Source organism: Rhincodon typus, chromosome 9, assembly GCF_021869965.1.
Source record: "Rhincodon typus isolate 14 chromosome 9, sRhiTyp1.1, whole genome shotgun sequence".
NCBI lineage: Eukaryota > Metazoa > Chordata > Chondrichthyes > Orectolobiformes > Rhincodontidae > Rhincodon > Rhincodon typus.
The window spans coordinates 4,299,224-4,321,237 of record NC_063340.1 but is presented as its reverse complement, the minus strand read 5'-3'; the positions used below and the strand labels follow the sequence as shown (position 1 = coordinate 4,321,237).

The window sequence follows — 22,014 nt, the reverse complement described above, 5'->3', positions numbered from 1 at the left end:
TACCACTAATAAGCACTCCCTTACTCTAGGCACCCGCACAATCTATTCACTTGCTCCTCCTAGCCCTCTGTTCATAGCATAAAAACAATATTTTCCAGTCCCTTTCAGTTCTGAAGAAAAGTCATATTGGACACAAAACATTAACTTCTTTTCTTCCTCCATAGATGCTGCCAGACCTGCTGAGCTTTTCCAGCAACTTCTGTTTTTGTTTCTGATTTACAGCATCCGCAGTTCTTTCGGGGCTTATCATTGCACACATCCTTGTTTTCAAATCCATCTATAGCCTTGCATCATCTCTATCTCTTATGTTCTCCTTCATTCGCCAACCATTGACAACCTCTTCTTCCTTCAATTCTGGCCTTTTGCACACTATCATTTTTAAATGTGCCCTACTGGTGATCATGCCTTCAGTCGTTTTGGGCCCTAAGCTCTCAAATTCTCTCCCTGAAGCCTCTCTACGTCTGTCCCCACTTCAGGAGAGTCCCAAAGCCTATTTCACTGACAAAGACAGCAATGCCAACATCCCACAAATGAATGTATAAGAAAGCTTTTAGTTGTCTGTCCAAATATCTCCTCACATGTATCTCAGTGTCAATCTGTGTTTGGTCTTGTGTAGGACCTTGGAACTTTTTAAACCATATTTAAGGTGCTATATAGATGCAATTTGTAGTTGTTATCTCTTCAGTTGATAAAATAACCTTAAACGGGATTACAATGTCTTTAACGAGTGGATTTCACAACCAAATCAAAGCAATCACGAGATATATTTTAACATGGTTTTTCTGTCCTTACCCTGCGAGGAAGGCTCTACAGTAATTAAATTGAGATTCGCTTTCACCAGTTATCATTCATCATCAACATAAAAGTCAAAAGATATTCATCACTGGCATTTCTTCAGCTTACAAGCTCAAACACAAAAATATGTTTTTATCAGGCAAATAATGATCAAAGTGCTGTTTCCCCGCTTCATGTGGAGAAAATTAAGCAAATAAACAAGTCTGATCTTGTAATTGATTTGCAGCAGTCCTGTATTTATAAAGAAAAGATGTTCATAGATTCCCTTTGTTCAGATACAAGCTCCATTTGAATTGATTTGCTCCGGGTCTTTCTCACTGCAGCACTCTGCACTACTGTCCAACTTTGGCTTCAAATGGATGATAACCTCAATTTGTTTTGCGAGATGCACAGTGCTGTCCATTTCTAGAGTCTCTTCATCATCTTTAGTATCATTGAAATTAGACATTTGAGAATCTTCTACCTCCTTCAAGTCGCTTGGCTCAGCCACCAAATCTTTGCAGTTCTCTTCCTCTAAAGATTCTTGAATCTTATCTTCACATTTATCTGTCACTCTGTGTTTCCCGGCACCAGTGCTTCGAGTATTTATTTTGGAGTGGAGAGACATCTTTGTTCTTGAGTTGAAGGGAGTGCGTACTTTCACTGAGGGTGCAGCTTTGCCTGGCAAATGCAAAATTGCAGTGTCAATTGTTATACATTAGAGGATAAAAGTTTTTGAATAGAGGCCAAGTCCACATTTTTTGTGAGAGTTTTATTTCAGTTCAATATACTCCATAAAAGTAACCTCCCATTACTAGCTCCTCCCCAATCAAATCATACACTATTAACCCTTAAGTAACATATCCATCTGCTGTTTCTTTATTCCATTAGGTCGCAGATATTCCTTCAGACCATATTAGATGATGACATTAATGGTCATGTAGTTAATACAGTAGAAGCTTTTGAATAGACTACAGAGTTTGTTTCATGATTCCTTGTGGAAAGTTGCAGACAAAGTTTGGAGAACTGAGGCAGTGTATTGTATCCCTGTTTCTGGTTCTGCGCCCTATTCATGTCCATCAGAGTGTAGCACGCAAGAAACAGCGTAATGATGGAATATAGTATTTAGGAATAGGAGTAGGCCATTTGGCCCTACAAATCTACTAGCTATCATCTCTGGACACAAAGACTGGTTTCGATAAAAACCCTTGGAGAACCTTGATAAGGGTCTGGTACCAGCTAGTTCAAAGTTTGTTATTTAGTACAGGTTAGAAGAAAAGTCTGATTCCACAATAATCGAGTCTTTTTAGGTAATTGTCACTACATATTAAATACACCTGTATAGGCAACCAATGAACTAACATTAAGGGGTTCAACTGAATTTTCTTTCAATAAATAGCTGTAGGTAGTAGAGAGAAACATTCACTCCATCAGCAGGAAGATTACAATAACAAGAAGTATAACCTTATAAAAGAGTACCAAGAGACAAATGAGATAGCAAGGGAGCCAGAAACAATTGTGAAACAGGGTCACTATGACCTTGAGAGAATAAACAATTGCTGCTTCACAACCTAACCTACAGCCTAAAGAACAAGGGAAGGACAACAGAGAAAAATTTATAAGACTAAGGTGAGAAAGAGGTCATGTCTTGCAGAACCTTAAAAAGTCCAAATAAGCTTCTTTTTAATGACTTGATAAGGCTGTCAATAGGATTTCAATAGATGTTATCTTATTTAGTAAAGAGAACAAGTATGAAAAGTATTTAAAATAATGTCCAATGAAGTCCATCCAGGTATCAAACTTCTATTTTAAGCCATCTTACAGCATGCAAATAACGTGGAGATGCTGGTGTTGGACTGGGGTGGATAAGGGTGCATAAGGGTGTTGATTACTTCTGAGAAGGGCTACTTTCAATAAGAAATTAGGGCAGACAATCCTTCCAGACCAGTGACCTAATCTAACCTGCATCAGAGAACACGTCTGTTGGACTGGAGTGGACAAGGTCAGAAGTCACACGACACCAGGCTATAGTCCAACAGGTTTATTTGAAATCGCAAGCTGTCGGAGCTTTGCTCCTTCTTCAAGTGTTGGAGAGAGAGGTGGTATCAGACACAGAATTTATAAGTAAAAGATCAAAAGGTCATCCTCATCAATGTTGTGACCCTTTGATCTTTTACTTATAAATTCTGTGTCTGATACTACATGTCTCACTAACACGTGAAGGAGCAAAGCTGCGAAAGCTTGTGTTTTCAAATAAGCATGCAAATAGAAGAAACTGTAAATGACAGATACTAGACAGAGAGACTGTGTTTGTTTGGCCTTTGAAAGTTGACTAAGAAGGAAGCTGCTCCCAAAATTGTCAGCTTTGTCATATTGTAACTGTGTATAACTTTATGAGTAACTTTACATTAGAGCTGATATTACAAACTTCATTGCAATTGGTAGAAATTAACGTCCTTTCTAATCTTCTGTACTAAAATTAGCCAGAATTATAAATTGGATAACAGAATTTGAAAAGTCATTAGTAATAAGCAAATATACGATGCAGCAGGTAAGTGTCTGGGAAGGGACAGAACAGTCAGGATTGGAATGTGGTCAATAAAATGTATTGTAAGATCCCAAGGACAGATGATGGGTGGATCTAGGGTTGACCATGGAGTTGTCCATCATTAATTGTGTATTCATGGGATTGGATGTGTAGGTCATAGTGGGTGTGGCAAGAACTGATGTCAATGTTGCATATAACCATTGTAACGTGGTGTGGATAACTATCCTGTACTTTAATGGGAGAGTTGGAGTGCCCTAGAAACCTCTGCCATGCTGCGTTGGTATGAATAAAGATCAAGTTGTGCTGCTGAACACATGACTCAGACTTCTTTTTAAAATCCCTCTCCAACATTGTTTCTCAGCAATTATGTACTGATCGGAAACATTCTTTTGCTGCAAATCTCTGATCCCTGCTGAAGACAATAATAAAATGAAGGAAGATCAAGTAGAATATATGAGATGGGTGAAATGCTCATCATGCAGCCAAGCTAAACCAAAAGTATTCAACAATATGGAGCCAAAGTGGACAAATGGATTTAGGAGATAGATTGGCTAATAGGCCATTGAATGGCAGAACTTGTTTGGGGGGCAGTACTGTTCCAATCCTCCCATACTAGAATCATCGAATGAGAGGAGAAGGCTTTTGGCCCATCACTGCCTGTGGGTGTTGTTAAGAAACTTGTCTAAATTCACTTGTACGTCTTTAAATCTCTGCAGCCAACATTGTCTCTCTGCACCAGAGAGATCAAATTCAGATGAGGTGACCATTTCATGGAGTGCCTCTGCTCATTCCCGAAGCATGACCCAAGCGTCCATGTGCTTGCCATTTCATTAGCCCTTCTTGTTCTCACGCCAACACTTCCATCCATGCTGCAGGGATCCAGCAAGGCCCAATACAAGCTAGAGACCTTACAGCCTTCAGGACTCAACATTGAGTTCAACCACTTCAGACCATGAACTTTGTCCTTTATTTCAATTCTTTTTTTCCTCCCAGTTTTCATTATTTTCCCTTTCTGTCAAAATTTATCTTTATTTTGCTATTCATACCTGCTATGGATATATGCTTTGTTTTTTTTCTCTACAACTATTGATCATATCTAACACATAGGAAGATGGTCGTGGTTGTTGGGGGTCAGTCATCTCAGCTTCAGGGCATCTCTGCAGGAGTTCCTCAGGGTAGTGTCCTAGGCCCAACCATCTTCAGCTGCTTCATTAATGACCTTCCCTCCATCATAAGGTCAGAAATGGGGATGGTTGCTGTTGACTGCATAATGCTCAGCAACACTTGCGAAGCTTCAGACACTGAAGAGTCTGTGTCCAAACATAGTAAGACACGGACAATATTGACGCTTGGGCTGACAAGTGACCAATAGCATTTGTGTATCATACAAGAGCCTGGCAGGGGCCACCTCCAACAATCATTGCCCTTTCACATTCAAAGGCATTACCATCGCTGAATACCCCATTATCAACACCCGGGGGTCACTATTGACTAAAAACTGAACTGGATAGCCATGTAAATACAGGGGCTGCAACAACAGGTCAGAGACTAGGAATCTTGCAGCAAATAACTCAGCTCCTGATTCCCCAGTGCCAGTCCACCATCTACAAGGCACAAGTCAGTAGTCAGATGGAATACTGCCCATTTGCCTGGATGGGTGTAGCTCCAATAACACTCAAGAAGTTTGACATCATCAAGGACAAAGCAGCCCACTTGATTGGCACTACATCCACAAGCATCCACTACCTCCACCACCGACGCTCAGTAGCAGAAGTGTGTACTATCTATAAGATGCACTGTTGAAGATCATTAGACAGCACCTTCCAAACCCATGACCACATCCATCTGGAAGGACAAGAGCAAGCAGATACATGGGAACACCACCCCATGAAAGTTCCCCTCCAAGCCACTCACCATCCTGATTTGGAAATATATCGCTATTCCTTCAGTGTCATTGGGTCAAATCCTAGAATTCCCTCTCTGTTGCAGATCTACCTGCACCAAATGGATTGCAAGAAAAGTTATATTGGATTTGAAACATTAACTCTGTTTCTCTCTGCACAGATGCAGCCAGACCTGCTGAGTTTCTCCAGCATTCTCTGTTTTAATTTCAGACCTCCGGCATCCACAGTATTTTGCTTTGAATAGAGTATACCATCATACTCCTGACTTGTGCCTTATAGATGATGGACAAGTTTCAGGGAGTTTGTCGATGAGTTGCTCACTGCAACCTGTTGAGTCAGCGGTGTGAAAGATCAGTGCAATTGTTTTTGAGGAAAGGAAAACAGCATGAATTTTTCATTAGCTTATAATGTCAACATTCAACGATCACCTAGCTTTTATTCAGAACAGAACAATAAGGAAAATAGCCTAGGGCACCCACCCGTAAATACATTGAGCTGATTAATTACTGAAGGTACTTCCCATTAAACATTGCTAATTTTGGCTTTATGGAAGTGCATTCATGTAAAAAACTGATCACTTTCAAGGTTTTCCAAGAACACAGGAAATGGGAGCAGGAGTAGGCCATTTAGTCTTTCAAGCCAAAATGTTTGGGAAGATGACATGAGAAAATTTGTTAGCCCTTGTGGAGAGAAACCCCTCCCTCATAAAACCTGACAAAATTGATACCTTGCAAAACGAAAACATTAGATTCAGCCCCATTTGGCCCAACATTCAAGCAAGTTTAATACAGAGGCAAAGTTGATACGGTTGTAAAGAAGGCATACGGTGTATTGGCTTTCATTGGCAGGGGTATTGAGTTTAAGAGCCGTGAGGTTATGCTGCAGCTCTATAAAACCCTGGTTAGACCACACTTGGAATATTGTGTTCAGTTCTGGTCACCTCATTATAGAAAAGATGTGGAAGCTTTAGAAAGGGTGCAGAGGAGATTTACCAGGATGCTGCCTGGACTGGAGGGCAGGTCTTATGAGGAAAAGTTGAGGAAGCTAGGGCTTTTTTCATTGGAGCTAAGAAGGATGACAGGTGACTTGATAGAGGTGTACAAGGTGATGAGAGGCATAGATAGAGTGGATAGTCAGAGACTTTTTCCTAGGGCAGAAATGACTAATACGAGGGGGCATAATTTTAAGGTGATTAGAGGAAGGTATAGGGGAGATGTCAGAGGTAGGTTCTTCAAACAGAGAGTGGTGGGTGCGTGGAATGCGCTGCCATCAGTGGTAGTGGAGTCAGATACTTTAGAGACTTTTAAGCGACTCTTGGATAGGCACCTGAAGGATAGTAAAATGTAGGGTATGCAGGGTAGATTGATCTTAGTAGGATAATAGGTTGGCACAACATCGTGGGCCGAAGGGCCTGTACTGTTCTATGTTTTATGTTCCATGTTCTATGTAAGACTTTGTTGGTCATAACGGCACCTTCCTTGCTTGCTGTTCTTACATGAACTGCACAGATGCAAGGAGGTAATCACAAGTTAGGAGAGATGCATGTGGTACAGAGGAGTTTTCTTATTGCTATGGACAGTGACAGTTCACATAATTGGCATCATTGCAATTTCACCTCAGGTCTGAACAGTGAGAAATCAAGTGACAAAATCAGCAAAACGTCAAATTACACAAATAAAGGGAAGCTTGAAAAATTCACAGTATTAGTCAAGAACAGTGTCTTTTAAGTAATGTCCACTCTCTCATTAGCATTTCAACTCCCTTTGGTTATTATAGCTATTGAAAAGCCACTAGCATACAATCTGTGCGTAATTCACAGTGACCTTTTAACATGTACAGACTGCGCACTGACACTCTGTTAAAGACCTGTGCTTACCGGTGTACACTTACTGGCCCCATTGTTACAGTGATGACTCAACTTAATGCACAGAACAGCAAATTAAATTCCAACAGTTCCCAGCTGTGTCTCTCGAAAAGTGCACTTAAAATGGTAATAAGATCAGCACATACACTTTATTTCTGGGTGGGTGTGATTGCATGATTTGAAATTCATGGGACATCTGCTACAGCCTGCTGTTACGCTCCCCCATAACAGACTTCAGAGTTTTTTTTTTAAACAACCACCTAAGATTACATCTGCACCTATTAATGACATTCTTAATGCTAACACAACTGTGGAATCCTACACGAATAAATGCATTTAACATTTACCTGGTTGTTAGGTTACTGATATGAACTCATTAATGACAGAATGAAAGGCTGAAATTTATAAACCATTATTTAACACTTTTGAAGGTTTTATCATTGCAGCACAGAAATGAAAATGTAGCAAAGATGCATGTTTGTGTCTAATTAAATGAACTGTGCAAAATGTAAACAGAACAAGCTATAACCTCCCCACTCCATCAACTCCCAAAGAAAAGTCCCGCATAAAAACGTCACTGCACTTTCCAAAATCTCACAGCAATGTTGCTCAACTCAAAGGAAAAGAATTTACACAGAAATTTTCACGACTTCAACACCTCTCAAAGCCCTTTAGAAACAATTAAATATTTTTGAAGTGTAGTCACTGCTGCAATGAAGGAACCAAATTACACACAGCAAGCTCCCACAGACAGCAATGTGATGGCAATCAGATAATTTGTTTGTGGGATGTTGGTTGATGGATAACAATTGGCCCGGACACCAAGAGACTCCTGTGCTCTTCTTCAGAGCATCTACCTGAAAGGAAAGATAAGGCTTTGGTTTAACATCTCATCCAAAAGACAGGATCTCCAACAGTGCCACACTCCCTCAGTGCTGTAAGCTGAGACTCCTGTGCTGAAATCTCTGGAGTGGGACTCGAACACACAACCTTATGACTCAAAAAGCAAGTGTGTTACAAATATTAGTAAAATTCACGTCCTCTTCTTGACTGGAGCCCCACTGGACTGATTCAACCTCAAGTTATTTAGAGGCAATGCAAAAATTCCTCATCACAGAATCCCTACATAATGGAAGCAGGCCATTCAGCCCACACCACCCCTCTGAAGAGCATTCCACCCTGACCCAGCATCCTACATTTTCAATAGCTAATTCACCTAACCTGCACATCTTTGGACTGTGGGAGGAAACCAGAGCACCCAGAGGAAGCTCATGCAGACACAGGGAGAATGTGCAAACTCTACACAGACAGTGACCAGAGGGTGGGATCAAACCCAGGTCCTTGTGCAGTGCTAGCCACTATGCCACCCTAACACTGAATCAACCTGAATCTCCACTGTGGTAATGTCCGTTAACACTGTAGTGCCAGCACTGAGGGAGTGTTACACTGTCGAGGGTGCAACACTGTCGAGAGTGCTGTCTTCCAGATAAGAAAATAAACCAAGGTCTCATCTACCCCTGAAACAGGGATGCAGCAGGCACTATTTAAAGAAAGGCAGTAGCATTCTCCTAATGTCCTGGCCGATATTAACTTTGTAAACTTTATTATTTGAAAATTCTTTACAGACTCAAACAGCTAAACACTGTATCGCTTCAGAGCACACGGAACGTAATGTCCTTCTCACCAGCCCATCTGATTGCTTAGTAATTGGACAATCATAGCCATGGGGCTTGCTTCTATTACAACAGCATCACACTTCAAAACAGCCATGATGACTCTGAAGCACTTTGAGATGGCCCGAGATGGTGAAAGTTGCTTTGTATTAATGTCGATATCTTTCTAATAAGGAACAGCCATCAAACGCAGTGAAGCTTTCATCTAGATTCTGAAATAAACAGGAAATGCTGGAAATACTCATCAGATCATGCAGCAACTATGGAGAGAGAAACCAAACTTTTCCGAAGAACAGTCTACTTTGACTCAAACTGTTAAATCTGTTTCTCCAGCACTCTCTGCTTTTATCTCAGATTTCCAGCATCTGCAGTATTTTGCATTTCTCCTCCTTCTTTCCTGACCTATTAATCTGATGTTTGACTCTCAGGTAATGCGACATTAATTCTGATCAAATAAACCTGTTGGACTATAACCTAGTGTCACGTGATTTTTGACCTTAATTCTGATTCAGTCACTATTCTCTCAAAGCTTTGTTAATAATCTGGGGGACCTTCAAACTGCTGCACTCACACTTTGCTCAAATGTTCCAGCTGAATTTTATTTTTATCCATTTGCCGAAGATGTGGGCATTGAATGCAAGGTCACTATCTATTGCCCATCTCTAACAGACCTGGAGAAGGGCTCACCTCACCTGACAAAGGAGCAGTGGTCCGAAAGTTTGTGATTTCAAATAAACCTGGTGTTGTGTGATTTCTGGCCTAGCCCTTGAGAAGGTGGTAGTGAACTGCGAATATAATCCCCACTGCACTTTATTGTCTAAAAATGTTCTTTTTCATGACTGAGTTAGGAAACCAAAATTGACCTACGTGTGATGGTCCAACAAAAGGCCATTTTTAATGTTCCAGAATCAAAGAGGACTGCTTCCTCCCCAAGATTGGTGCAAATGTTTATGAATAATGGTGAATTGCACAGGAAGCTTGGATTGAAGTCTCTGTCATTCACCTACTCTTGGTTAAGGGACTATGGATTGGTCCATGATGTATAAAGACAAGGGGAGGCAATGGCCCAGCGGTATTATCGCTGGACTGTTAATCCAGAGACCCGAATAACATTCTGAGGACCAGGGTTCGAATCCTGCCATGGCAGATGGTGGAATTTGAATTCAATAAAATATCTGGAATTAAGAATCTAATGATGACCATGAATCCATTGTTGATTGTCGGAAAAACCCACATGGTTCACTAATGTCCTTTAGGGAAGGAAACTGCCATCCTTACCTGGTCTGGCCTTCATGTGACTCCAGACCCACAGCAATGTGGTTGACTCTTAACTGCCCTCTGGGCAATAAATGCTGCCTTCCATTAATGAATAAAGGAGGCAAAGTCCTCCCAGACTGTAGGACTGCTCTCTCATTTGAGAGATGACTTGTGGTGGTTTAACTGGAGGGTCATCAAGCCTCAGGTGAGGGGAGAAGTTGAAAAGGAGAGTCCTTCATGGTAGCCATGAAGGGAGGTGATGGCCTAGTGGTATTATCGCAGGATGAGTAATGTTCTGGGGACCTGGGTTCAAACCCTGCCACAGCAGATGGTGGAATTTGAATTTGATAAAAATCTGGAAGTAAGAGTCTAATGATGACCATGAATCCATTGCTGATTGTCAGGGGAAGGGAAAAACCCATCTAGTCCCACTTTTAGGGAAAGAAACTGCCATCCTTACCTGGTCTGTCCTACATGTGACTCCAGACCTACAGCAATGATTCTTAACTGCCCTCTGAGTAATTAGAGATCAGCAATAAATGCTGACCTAGCAGTGACGCCCACATCATGGGAATGAATAAAAAAAAACCTCAGCCAGTTTAGGAATTGAATCCGTGCTGTTGGCATTGCTCTGTCTTGCAAACCAGCCGTCCAGCCAACTGAGCTAGCTGGACTCAAACTGTTAACTCTGTTTCTCTCCACTGATGCTGCCAGTTCTCCAGTATTTTCTGTGCTTGTTTCAGATTTCCAGCATTTGCAGTATTTCACTTATATGCATTTTTGCAACATTTCTGTTTGCAAATTTTGTGACTAAATTATATATATTAATAAATCCCTCCCTAACCCTCTCTACATCACTATACCCATTCGGACTCTTCTTCAAATCTCCTTCTTTGACTATGCTTTTTGTCACCTGTCCCAATGCATCCATTTGTAGCTCGGGGTCAAATGCTCCTCAGAAACACATTGGGATGTTTTATGATGTCAAAGTATAGCAGAATGAGAATGTTAATGACATGATATGAACAAGAGCAGGCCACTTCGCCCTTTGAGCCTGCTCCACCATTTAATAAGATCACAGCTAAACTGATTTTAACCTTAACTCTACATTCCTGCATTTTCCCTGATAAGCTTTCATTCCCTTGGACATCAAGAATCCACCTACATCTGCCTTAAAAATATTTACGTGATAAAGTACAAAATGATGCAACTCTGTGATCAGCAGTGACGTGGTATGAAAGTTCTGAGGATAGAGAATGAAATGACGACTACTAGAGTGCAGTGTTACAGGGATCACTGTAATCTATAATATTCTGTAAATAAAGGAGTTGGCTTGAACTCCCAAATGGTCATATAATAGTGAAATTTGGGGGAGGCAGAAATCTAGATGCAACACACTGAGTGGAGACTGTATAGTGCACTGATTGGCACCAAACCTAACAATTCAACATACACTGCCTTTGCCATCAATGTACGGTGTTAGCAATGATCACCATTTATAAAATGCCCCTGCAACAACACGACTGAGGCTCTTTGGACAGCCTCTTCCATACCTGTGACCTCCACTGTCTAGAAGGACAAGGGCAGCATTTACATGGGAACACCACCAATTTCCCCTCCAAGCCACTCACCGTGCTGACTTGGAAATACATTGCCATTCCTTCAGCGTCGCTGGGTCAAAATCCTGGAACTTCCTCCCAAACAGCATCATCGGTATAACTACACCACATGAGCTGAAGCTCACCACCAATTTCTTAAGGGTAATTATGGATGGGCAATAAGTGCTGACTCAGCCAGTGATGCCCATATCCAGTGAACAAAGCAATGGGTAGTCTGTCAGCAGTACAGGATATAACCCCAAGTCCCAAACCTCATGGCAATCTAAACCATGAGGAGTGACCAACTAAGGATTGTTACAACGAAGACAAAGACGCTAACAAAATGCAAGCTGTGGCTGTTGTTGAAATTATGATATCGTATGACTGACAATATACTATTTACAACTGTATTATCAACAAAATGCACTTCACACTGATACCTACCTACCATACAATATTCTTTGTGATTATAAAGTACATTGCATGACTCGGTTTTAGTTTTCTTCTGCGATTACCATTGTGCCTGACCAAAATGCAGTGCAGCACAATAGAAAGCCTTTCATCAGTTTGTGAACTCCCACCACTTTGTGCATTATTCCTTGAGGTGACATTGGATGTATGCCATTGAAGAATTAACCTATTTATACCAAAGCAAGTTTCACCATTCCATGAGGAATTCTAACCAGGATAAAATTGCTGTGCACCGGAACTCCTGAGATAAGATACGGGGAACACAGGCCGGGAAGAAATATCTGTAATAGTAAAGATCACTATCTGATCACCAGTGCTCGCTTCCAGTAGAACAGCAGGTCAGCACAAGGGGAAAGGTCACTTGCATTACATTCACTGCCGCTTTTTATAACTCTACTATCCACTGACAACTTTGGAAATCCAAATAGTTTGAAGATGCTTCATCTCACCAACGCATAGTTAATGCCTGTGATAATGCTTACAAGGTTCATGGGTATTCTCCAATTAATCTCCCTGTGGAGTTTGTTGACTCTGTGCTCCCTTTGTTGCAGCCATCGGCCTACCCGACTGGAACTCACACCTGAGCCCCTTATAAAGCAGACTCAGGGATATGTCTGCAGCAGTGCCTGTCCTGCGCTGGGGCTAGCCTATGTACGCTATGAGTAGTGGTTCTATTTTTGTGTTCATAAAAAATGATGTTCCTTTCCAGTCGGGTTTCCTGGGTTGTTATAACTCCAAAACACTTTTCTGTGCAGAACTGTTTTTAAAAGAAACCCAAATTTAGTTGCTACTAAAATTGCTACAAGCGTAGTACGCTCTGCAATTGTAACAAAAGCAAGTGACTTGCATCCATCTGAGTTTGTTTCAGTTCTAAGCACGATAGAGCTTTCTAAAATCTGCATGTATGATTGCTAACTCCGGCACTGAAATGTTATGCTACATTGATATTGCTACCACATTTCTGAGCCACGGCAGGACATTCAGCTTCCTCACACTATTGCTTGAGATTAAAATGAATTCCTCATTTTATTTCCTGTCTTACATCACAAACAATAGCTGGAGAGAGCTGGTATCATCTGGTGAAATGCACTTGAGACAGGGGCAGAACCAACTGGGTTGTGAAACCACAGAGAGAAGGTAAATATATCCTTCAAAAATCAAAAGAAAACACAGGCTTCACTGGATTACCTTTCTGTCTTCAGAAAATACATGAAATGTCCACTATGAATAAAGTACAGAGTTAAAATTGAACCACTAAGTCTGTTTCTCTGTAAATGTTACCAGATCTGCTGAGCATTGCGGGCATTTTCTGTGTCTTTTTCAGGTTTCCAGCATCTGATGTGAAGAACTGAATTTCTTAGCGATTTAAATAAAAAATCATTTTGCAGTTCCTCATCTGTCATTGGATGGCCTGAGCCTGCACAAGTAACAAAGGCCTCAGTGGTGGTCCACAAGACCAGGAACCTGGGCATTCTGCTCCCTGGACACAGGAGAGGCCACACTCAGAGTACTGTGCACAGTTTAGGTCTCCTTCCCAAAGTAAAGAGAAGCCTTCCCCTGAGGGAACCAATTGGGTTGTGAAAACACACAGAGAAAGTAAATGTATCCTTCAAAATCAAAAGAAAACACAAGTTTTACTGGATTACCTTTCTGTCTTCAGAAAATACATGAAGTGTCCACTATGAATAAAGTACAGAGCTAGCACTGAACCACTAAGCAACAAAAGTTCACTAGACTGGTTTCGGGGATAAGGGAGTTGTCTGATGTGGAGAGATTGAGTAGCCTAAACCTATAGTCACCGGGGTTTAAAAGAATGAGAGGTCATCCCACTGAAACCTATGTAATCTATACAGACATTGTGAGAATGCTTTTCCTATCTGTGTAAGTCCAGCACATAAGGCTCACAGTCTTAGGATAGGGGGTCAGCCATTTCAGATCCTGTTAGAGGAGACATGTCTTCACTTATAGTGTTTAGAATTCTCCATCTTAGAGAGCAGCGGATGCTCAGTCAGTGAGCAGATTCCATACAAAGGTTGAAAAGTTTTCAGCAATGGAAAGTACAAACAATTGCTGTTAACATTACTCTACAAACACTTAACAAATCCACACTTAACTCTTCACTCTGACATTCTTACGGATACAGTACAAATGATAAATAAGTTGGAAGCAGATTAGAAACTCAGAAGAATTTGGGTCAAACACATTAAGTGCTTTCCCTGACGAGATTTCTGCCGTACAATGTATGACCGATCTACATTGTGAAAGTTTATTGTAAATTGCTTTATGAAAGCTACACTCAGGAAGGTTACTTTAACATCCAAAACTGGCATGAATTATTTTTCAGAAAGTTGCACTTCAACCTGTACATGATCCAGAATTTTATGAATCTTATTCTAATAGCTTCAAGCCTTTGTAAACTTTAAAAGGAGTTCAAACATTCTCTCAAGTATTCTTCAAGATGCCACTTAAAATATCCGCATTACAGGGATAGCTTCACACAAGGACTATAGTGTAGACTAGACATGCACTCTCTAGTATGTAGGATAATGAAAGGCGATCTCAATGAAAGCTGTAATACTCTTGAAATGATTTGACAGAATAGATGTAGAGAGAATGTTTCTCTCCCCAGCTGGACACTGTCAAACTAGTGAGCAGAGTTTCAGGGGAAGTAAACAGGGTATTCGATGGCTTGTGTTATTTCACCATGCTTAGCTAACACAACGCTACTACAAATACGGAGCTCTTCCTTGAGACTCGTTCTGGCCTGGTCAATGCACTGTCTCATGATCAGAGCTGATGGTAGTACTGGTCAAGTCAGATCCTGGACTGAAACCTGGCTTGATAGATCATAAGTTTTATTTATTGCTGTTTGTTTACCGTGGTGGTTAGTCACGCTCATAATCACAAGAAACTGCCAGCGTACTTTTAACAAAAGAACATACAATTCACATATAAAAAAGGAAATAAAAAACATGAACAATGTTACCTATTCAAGAATTATTTTAAGGTGTATTATTTTAGATATCTGAAATAAAGATTCAACCCTTTTACCCTCAACATCAACCTTAAAGAGACTCAAACCTCTGTGAAAGGTCCCCTGGTCTCCATTTTCAAGTTGCATGGCTGTAATTTGTTTCTTTTCAGCAAATTTCTACATTTAATCGATGCTATTTTCTTTAGTTAATATTTTTTCCTGGCACCCTTAAACTAACTGCTAACACCACTCACTTATCATTCAACAAGGGTTCCTTAAACCCTTCCACAGCTTTCTGCTTCTAGAATTATTCTAGTGAACTCAAGACATCTTCCCCAGCACTGACTGCACTGGAGTCTGCTTTTGTTTTAAAGAAAAACTTCTGTTAAGGGCATTATCTTGGTGACTGAACTTTGCACACTGTCTAACCTTCTGGATGGTTCTGTTGTTATGTGATACTGTACTTCTGGCTCAAGGAAACAGCTCTGTTTTTCTCCCTCTCATCTGCTCGTTTCTAATGCACTGAACTTTTCACTTCAAAGGATTCAATAACCCTATTTAAATATATCAGGCACTGTGGCTCAGTGGTTAGCACTGCTGCCTCACAGTGCCGGAGACCTGGGTTCGATTTCATCATCAGGTATCTGCACATTCTCCAAGTGTCTGTGTGGGTTTCCTCCAGCTGCTCTGGTTTCCTTGCACTGTCCAAAGATGTGCAAGTTAGGTGGATTTGGCCATGCGAAATAGTGTCCAGGGATGTGCAAGCTAAATGAGTTCGCCATGGGAAACGCAAGATTATAAGGTGGGCTGCTTTTTGGAAGGTCAGTGTGGACTTGATGGGCGGAGTGGCCTGCTTCATACCATAAGGATTCTACACTCACAGAATACAAAATAAAACTAAATCTATGTCTTTCTCCCTTCTTAAAAAGCATAAATCGAAATAGAAATACAAATCAAACTTGAAGCTATACAATGTTCGTTGTTCAAAACCGAAATTTCCAAGTAGTAACATGGTTCTTCAACTGAATCTACAAGTCTAAAAGGTCTATAATTTGGAATGAGATGAAGCGATTATTTTTCAGTCAGAGGGTTGTCAGTCTTTTGAAATTCCCCACCCTATGCTCAACCATTTTTAAGAATGGACTTGATAGAGTTTTGGACACTGAAAGAAAATGATGGATAAGGGGATAGAGCATTGAAGTCTTATTGATGTTGATCATGGAACATTGTGAGTGTCAGTATAGCACATGGTCTGCAGCACTTTAAGAAGGCAGCTCATCACCACTTTCTCAAGAGGCAACTAGGGATGGGCAATAAATAATGGTCCAGCCAGAGGCACCCGCATCCCATGAAAGAATAGCTAAACAAAGTTCATTATTGATTGGGGGAGCAAACTTGAAGGGCTGAATGGTCCACTCCTGGACCTATTTTGTACGAACACCAACATCTGGATTAAAACTAATGGAGTTTCAGTGGACAAGAATCTATTTGTAGCCTCCCCAGCATTGTATCCCAAAATTGATGGCAGACAATCACAAGGTCAATAACTTTGGAACTGTAACCACAAACAAGAGAAAAAATTGAAAGATAAATGTTGTTCCTTGCAGCAGTTATTCAGGAGGGCATTTCAAGCATAGCCCTGGTGGCCTGACAATATTGTTCCCTTTTTATTGCCACTCAGTGCCAATTGAGGAGTTAACTGGTTTCTAACGATCTGTTGTACCTCTCAGCTGCAACACTGAAAGGGAGAAGGAGCAAATGAAATCCAATTTACCAGTGACTCAGGACAATTGATTCTGTCTCATTCAAAGAGAATGACTGTAGGCCATTGCTAACATCCTTTGAGGTACATTGCAAAGCATTACTCCCAGATTAAGAAAATACTATTATTGCACATTCTACATTGATTGTAGCAGTTCAGTAACAATCTTTTTTTGCTGCACCAACACAATGGGTCAGGGGTATATATTCTCAGGACAGAAATTCATCACAACCAATGGGTCAGGATGGATGGTATCAGCTAGCTGCCTGATCCACGTAGCATTCAATATTGGCTTGATATTCACATGGAAAATGAGCATCGCTGAAAAAAGATCCTTTAAGTCAAAGCTTTTCACTCTGTGCTGTTTTCCACAAAATTTGAGGGGTATCGCTATTCCCTGCTGAATCCTCCTTGGAAATGCTTTCACTAATCACAGTCAACTTGTCTGGTTTGCAATTAACCGTTCCCTGCTGCATTCTCCACGGCAACGCCTCTACCTGTATGATCTATCTGCTAGCCAATAGGCACCCTCTTTTTATGCAGTATTAATTACTGTTCCCTTGAAATTTGGTATTCTTGTGATTCTGTCCTGATGAGTGCAAAATGAAAATTGTTGATGGCATGTCTTTCTTTTTTTTTAAAGGAGTTTATGACTCAGTTCCACAGTAGTCAGTATAAATAAATATCAGACAATCTGTATAATGGACAACCAGTGCATTATTGTCTGATAGCGGCACTGCTACCGAAAAATTTCTAGCCCCTCACATTTTTATTAATTTGTACTTCTAGCTAGAAAGATCAGGAAGTCCTCACAAGAATATTTGAGGGGAAGCTGAGTAAAATTTGTTCAATTTTGATCTCACCTCAGGTTGAGGAAGAACATCCGTTCTAGCCCCGAAATTAGACCTGATGGGGGTTAGGTATTTAATATTGTGTTTACCAGTTTCCCTTGCTGCAAGTGAGGGTCAAGGATAGTTATTACACTCTAAACATAAACATACCAACCCCACACACAGGGATTAATGAATCCTTTGTGACTAATAGGGCAGCCTGAACAGTGTACATAGGGACAAAATACTGTTCCTAGTCACAAAGTAACAAGAACCGAGCGGACATAAATTTAAAGAGATGTGCAAAAAAAGCAAGAGGGCAATGTGAAAAAACCTTCTTTCACACAGTGAGTAGTTAGGTAATGGAATGCACTGCCTGGAAATGTAGTGGAGGTAGGTTCAACTGAGGCATTCAAGATGGGATTGGATGATTATTTGGATAGAAATAGTGTGCAAGGGAATGGGGAAAAAGCAGGAGGTTGGCACTAGGGAATGATGCTTGTTTGAACAGGTGGCATAGGCACAATGGGCTGAATGGCCTCCTTCGGTACCATAACAATTCCGTGATTCTATGATCTATGAACCAATAATGAGTGCTCTTTGTTTGAAGATAAGATTGTTTACAGATTACGTTCACTGGGAGCTAAGTATAACACACCTGGATTATGACACTGCTTCTTCAGACTGACTAACAATTCATTGTTAGGTGGGTAGCGGGTGACAGAAGTTTAAGATATGCCCTCCTAAAGGTACAGCTACATCAAATAGGCACACTCAAACTATCAATTGGGTAAGCAGCTTCAATCTGTGGGGCTTGGTCAATCAGCAGGGAGCATCTGAGTAGTCGTTCCAAGTAGAGAAAAAGCTTTGAGGTGATAACACAGAGATAATGTCAACAGACATGGGCTCAAGCTCTACATCAGCAGCTGTTGGAAATAATGTCAATTAATAACATATAGAGTTGGTCATCTCAGCGATGTCAAACACGAAACTGTCATCAATTATCATAAATACGCATCAGGTTCACTCATGTCCTTTAGGGAAGGAAGTCTGCTGTCCTTATCTGGACTGCCCTACAGGCAGCTTCAGATCCACAACAATGCGGCAGATTTTTAACTTCCCTCTGAAATGGATTAACAAGCCGTTCAGTTCAGGTGCAATGAGGGATGAGCAACAAATATTGGCCTTGCCATTGTTGCCCATGTTCCACGAATGAATGAAATAAATAAATAAATTTGGACGAGGTGATGGGCTTACAAATCTATTTTCAGTTGCTGACAAAGAACAATGTAAGCACAAACTATACTATAAGCAGAAGTAAGCAAACAGAATATGGTTTAAGTGTGTCTCACTTTTCGATATATCCGTCCTGCCTGATCCACTTGTCACACGACCATCATTAGATGGAGTTGTGATGGGCACCTTTAAGCAGAAAGATATCAGAACATTTTCAATTTAAATTTTCCCCGTTGCAATGTTTTGCTTTTGCACAGAGTTACTAACACCCAGAAACAGTCTCACAATGAAATGCAAGTACAGGTCAGAAGCTGGGAATTCTGCAGCACATAACTTCCTAAATTCCCCAAAGATTGTCCACCAGCTACATGACATGAGTTGTGATTGTGATGAAATACCCCTGCCTAGGTAATTGCAGCTCCAAGAACACTCAGGAATCTCAACACCGTCCAGGACCCATGTAAGCAGTTCCCTCCGCCTCCGAAGCTGAGTAGCAGCAGTATGTACCATCTACAAGATGCACTGCAGAAATTCACCACAGCTCAGTAGACAGCACATTTCAAGCCTGTGTATGCAACCATGACAAGGGGGTTGGAGTTCATGAATAAAAACATCTTGCTAAAATTGTACAAGATTTTGGCAAGACCACATCATAAATTTAAGGTGCAGTTTTGGATTCCCACATTTACAAAGGGATGTACTTGTGTTGAGGTAATGCTGCAAAGGATTAGTCCCTGCAATGAGGGGGGGTTTGCACAGTGAGGGGAGGCTGAGCAAATGGAACCTGAATTCTCTGGAGTTTTGAGGAACGAATGGTGATCACGTTGAAACGTACAAGGTTCTGAAGGGACCTTGATAGAGGAGATAATGAGAGATTGCTTCTGGTTGTCAGGAAGGTGAAACATGAGCTGGGGAGGGGTGCGGTTTCTGGGTAAGGGGCTGATACTTTAAGACTGAGAATGAAGAGAAATTCCTTCCCTCAAATGATTGTGAATCTTTGGAATTCTCTACACCAGCGGGATGTGCATGCTGCGTTGTTGACTGGATTTAAGAGTGGGACAGAATTGCGGTTCTCAGAGAATTAGGGGATGTAGAGGGTGGGCTGCTAATACCCAAGATGACCCAAGAAGGCAGAGCAGGCTCAGTGAGCTGAATGGTCTACCCCTGTTCATATTTCTTGTGTTCTTGTGAAATTGTATCTTTGACTTTGCCAGCAACATCCACACCTCCTGAAAGAATTTAAAAAATACATTTTTTGGTGCTTGTATATTACTTCAAGACAGGATATTTGCTAATTGGGAAATTATTGAAAAATCTGTGTTGCGGTTCTGAAATTCAGGCTAATAGGAAGAGATTCAGTCTGTGTTGGATACAAATGTTCATTAAATATATAAGAAGGTCTAAACTAGGTCGAATGGTGATAATCATTTTAATGAAACAGGAAGATTAATGAACCTAAAGGAACAAAAAGTTTCATATAAGTGTTGGCTGGAAGTCAGGAATAATTACAAAGATGCTTTTAATGAACTGGGTGTTAATGTGGTAAGCATCCATTTGGGAAAGGAAGAAGAAGGAGTTGAAATGTCTTTCACATTGGTTTATTCACAATATTCAATGCTCCAAACCCAGTAAAGCATCACTGCAGACAACATTTCTCTTGTACAATCCAGCCCCCTGTCAGTTAGGAACTGTTTCTTAAATGTGTGTGTGTGCATCTTTTTTTTGTTCATTCACAGGATGAGGGCGTCTCTGGCTAGGCCAGCATTTATTGTTCATCCCTAATTGCCCAGAGGCTATTATGAGTCAAACACATTGTTGTGGGTCTGGCGTTACATGTCGGCCAGACCAGGTAAGAATGGCTGCGTGTTTGTGTGTGTGTATGTGTGTGTGTGTGCGTGTGTGTGCATATGCCCTAACCTTTCAGCAGTTCACATCAGCTGCTCTTAGTAGCAACTAGAGCATGCACACATTCACACTCAGTTATCCACGGTGGCTTATGCTTTCTGTGGCCTGGAGGAGCCTGTGTTCTGAAGGGTCCTCCTGGTGCAGTGGCAATGTCCCAACCTTTGAATCAGGAGCCAGAACATTTCTGAAGAGGTAAGTTTGGCAGATTCATAGTTACTTAGGCAGTGCAAGGGTGCAGCCCCTATTTTAATTTTTGATGCTTTGCTAGCATTTCAGACCCAGGCTTCTGATCTCTGAGACCTCATTGAGGAGGAGGGAGTGTAGGAAAAGAGTGCCAATTGGAGGAGCCCCCTGGGCTTGGCCAAGGGAGTCATGAAGGGAATTTTTATACCTGACTGCCTGGCACTGTACTGCAGTTATGCCTGTGTCTAAGTGTACCTGGAGAGGTGGCATACTGTCAACAGGCACATTCTTGAGGCCTTCAGTAGCTCTGGCCCCCGAAACAGTATTTTAATTGAAATTTCACCAAATTGTTATGGTGCAGGGGGCCATCGATCCATCGTGCCTGCACTGGCTCTTTAAGTGAGCACCATTCCCTAGCGCCAATCCCTTGCCTCTCCCCAGTATCCTTGCACGCTCTTTCCACCCAAGTCATCATCCAATTTGTTGAAGTTTCATTTGCAATATGGCATTTTCTCTGTTACAGTCCCCCGTGACAGACTGCTCGCCAGTTAATTGGTGAATTTAGTTTATTTGATTTTTCAAAAATGGGGTAGACACGCATTTGACAGAGAAGTAGCGCCAGGAATGTCTTCATTGTTCTCTCAATCTGACTGTAAACGTTTACTTATATTATGGCAAACTCAACTCTTCAAACACAGGCATCAAACATTGAAAATCAAAACTGGCTAATGTTAGACAGTGCAAGCAAACAGCAATTGTGGCCAGAGATGGTAAAAGACTAAAACTCACTGAGCTAACTAAGCCACTTGAGACAAATATCCCAACAATGTAATGACCGATCACCGATGATAGGTTCTCTCACTGAAAAGGATCAATAACATCTCAAGGGAGCATTTCCGGAATTAATTAATCGATGGAATTGCTGAGAGTCTTTTTCAAATTCATTGCTAATACTGTAATGATTTGTGTCATAACAAGGTGTAGAGCTGGATGAACACAGCAGGCCAAGCAGCATTAGAGGAGCAGGAAAGCTGC

At 41.1% G+C, this 22,014-nt stretch overlaps 1 protein-coding gene across 1 annotated transcript in view; it reads right to left on the bottom strand.

The window, feature by feature from the left end:
* Nucleotides 1–228: 228 nt before the first annotated feature.
* Nucleotides 229–22,014, bottom strand: part of LOC125484059 — a 63,142-nt gene continuing 41,356 nt past the window's right edge. Inside the window, exons 5-6 of the mRNA XM_048601295.1 lie at nucleotides 19,008–19,077; nucleotides 229–1,455 (exon numbers count right to left, since the gene is read on the bottom strand). Coding sequence (XP_048457252.1) covers nucleotides 1,067–1,455; nucleotides 19,008–19,077 — 459 coding nt within the window. The 3' untranslated portion in view covers nucleotides 229–1,066. The remainder of the gene's footprint in view (nucleotides 1,456–19,007; nucleotides 19,078–22,014) is intronic.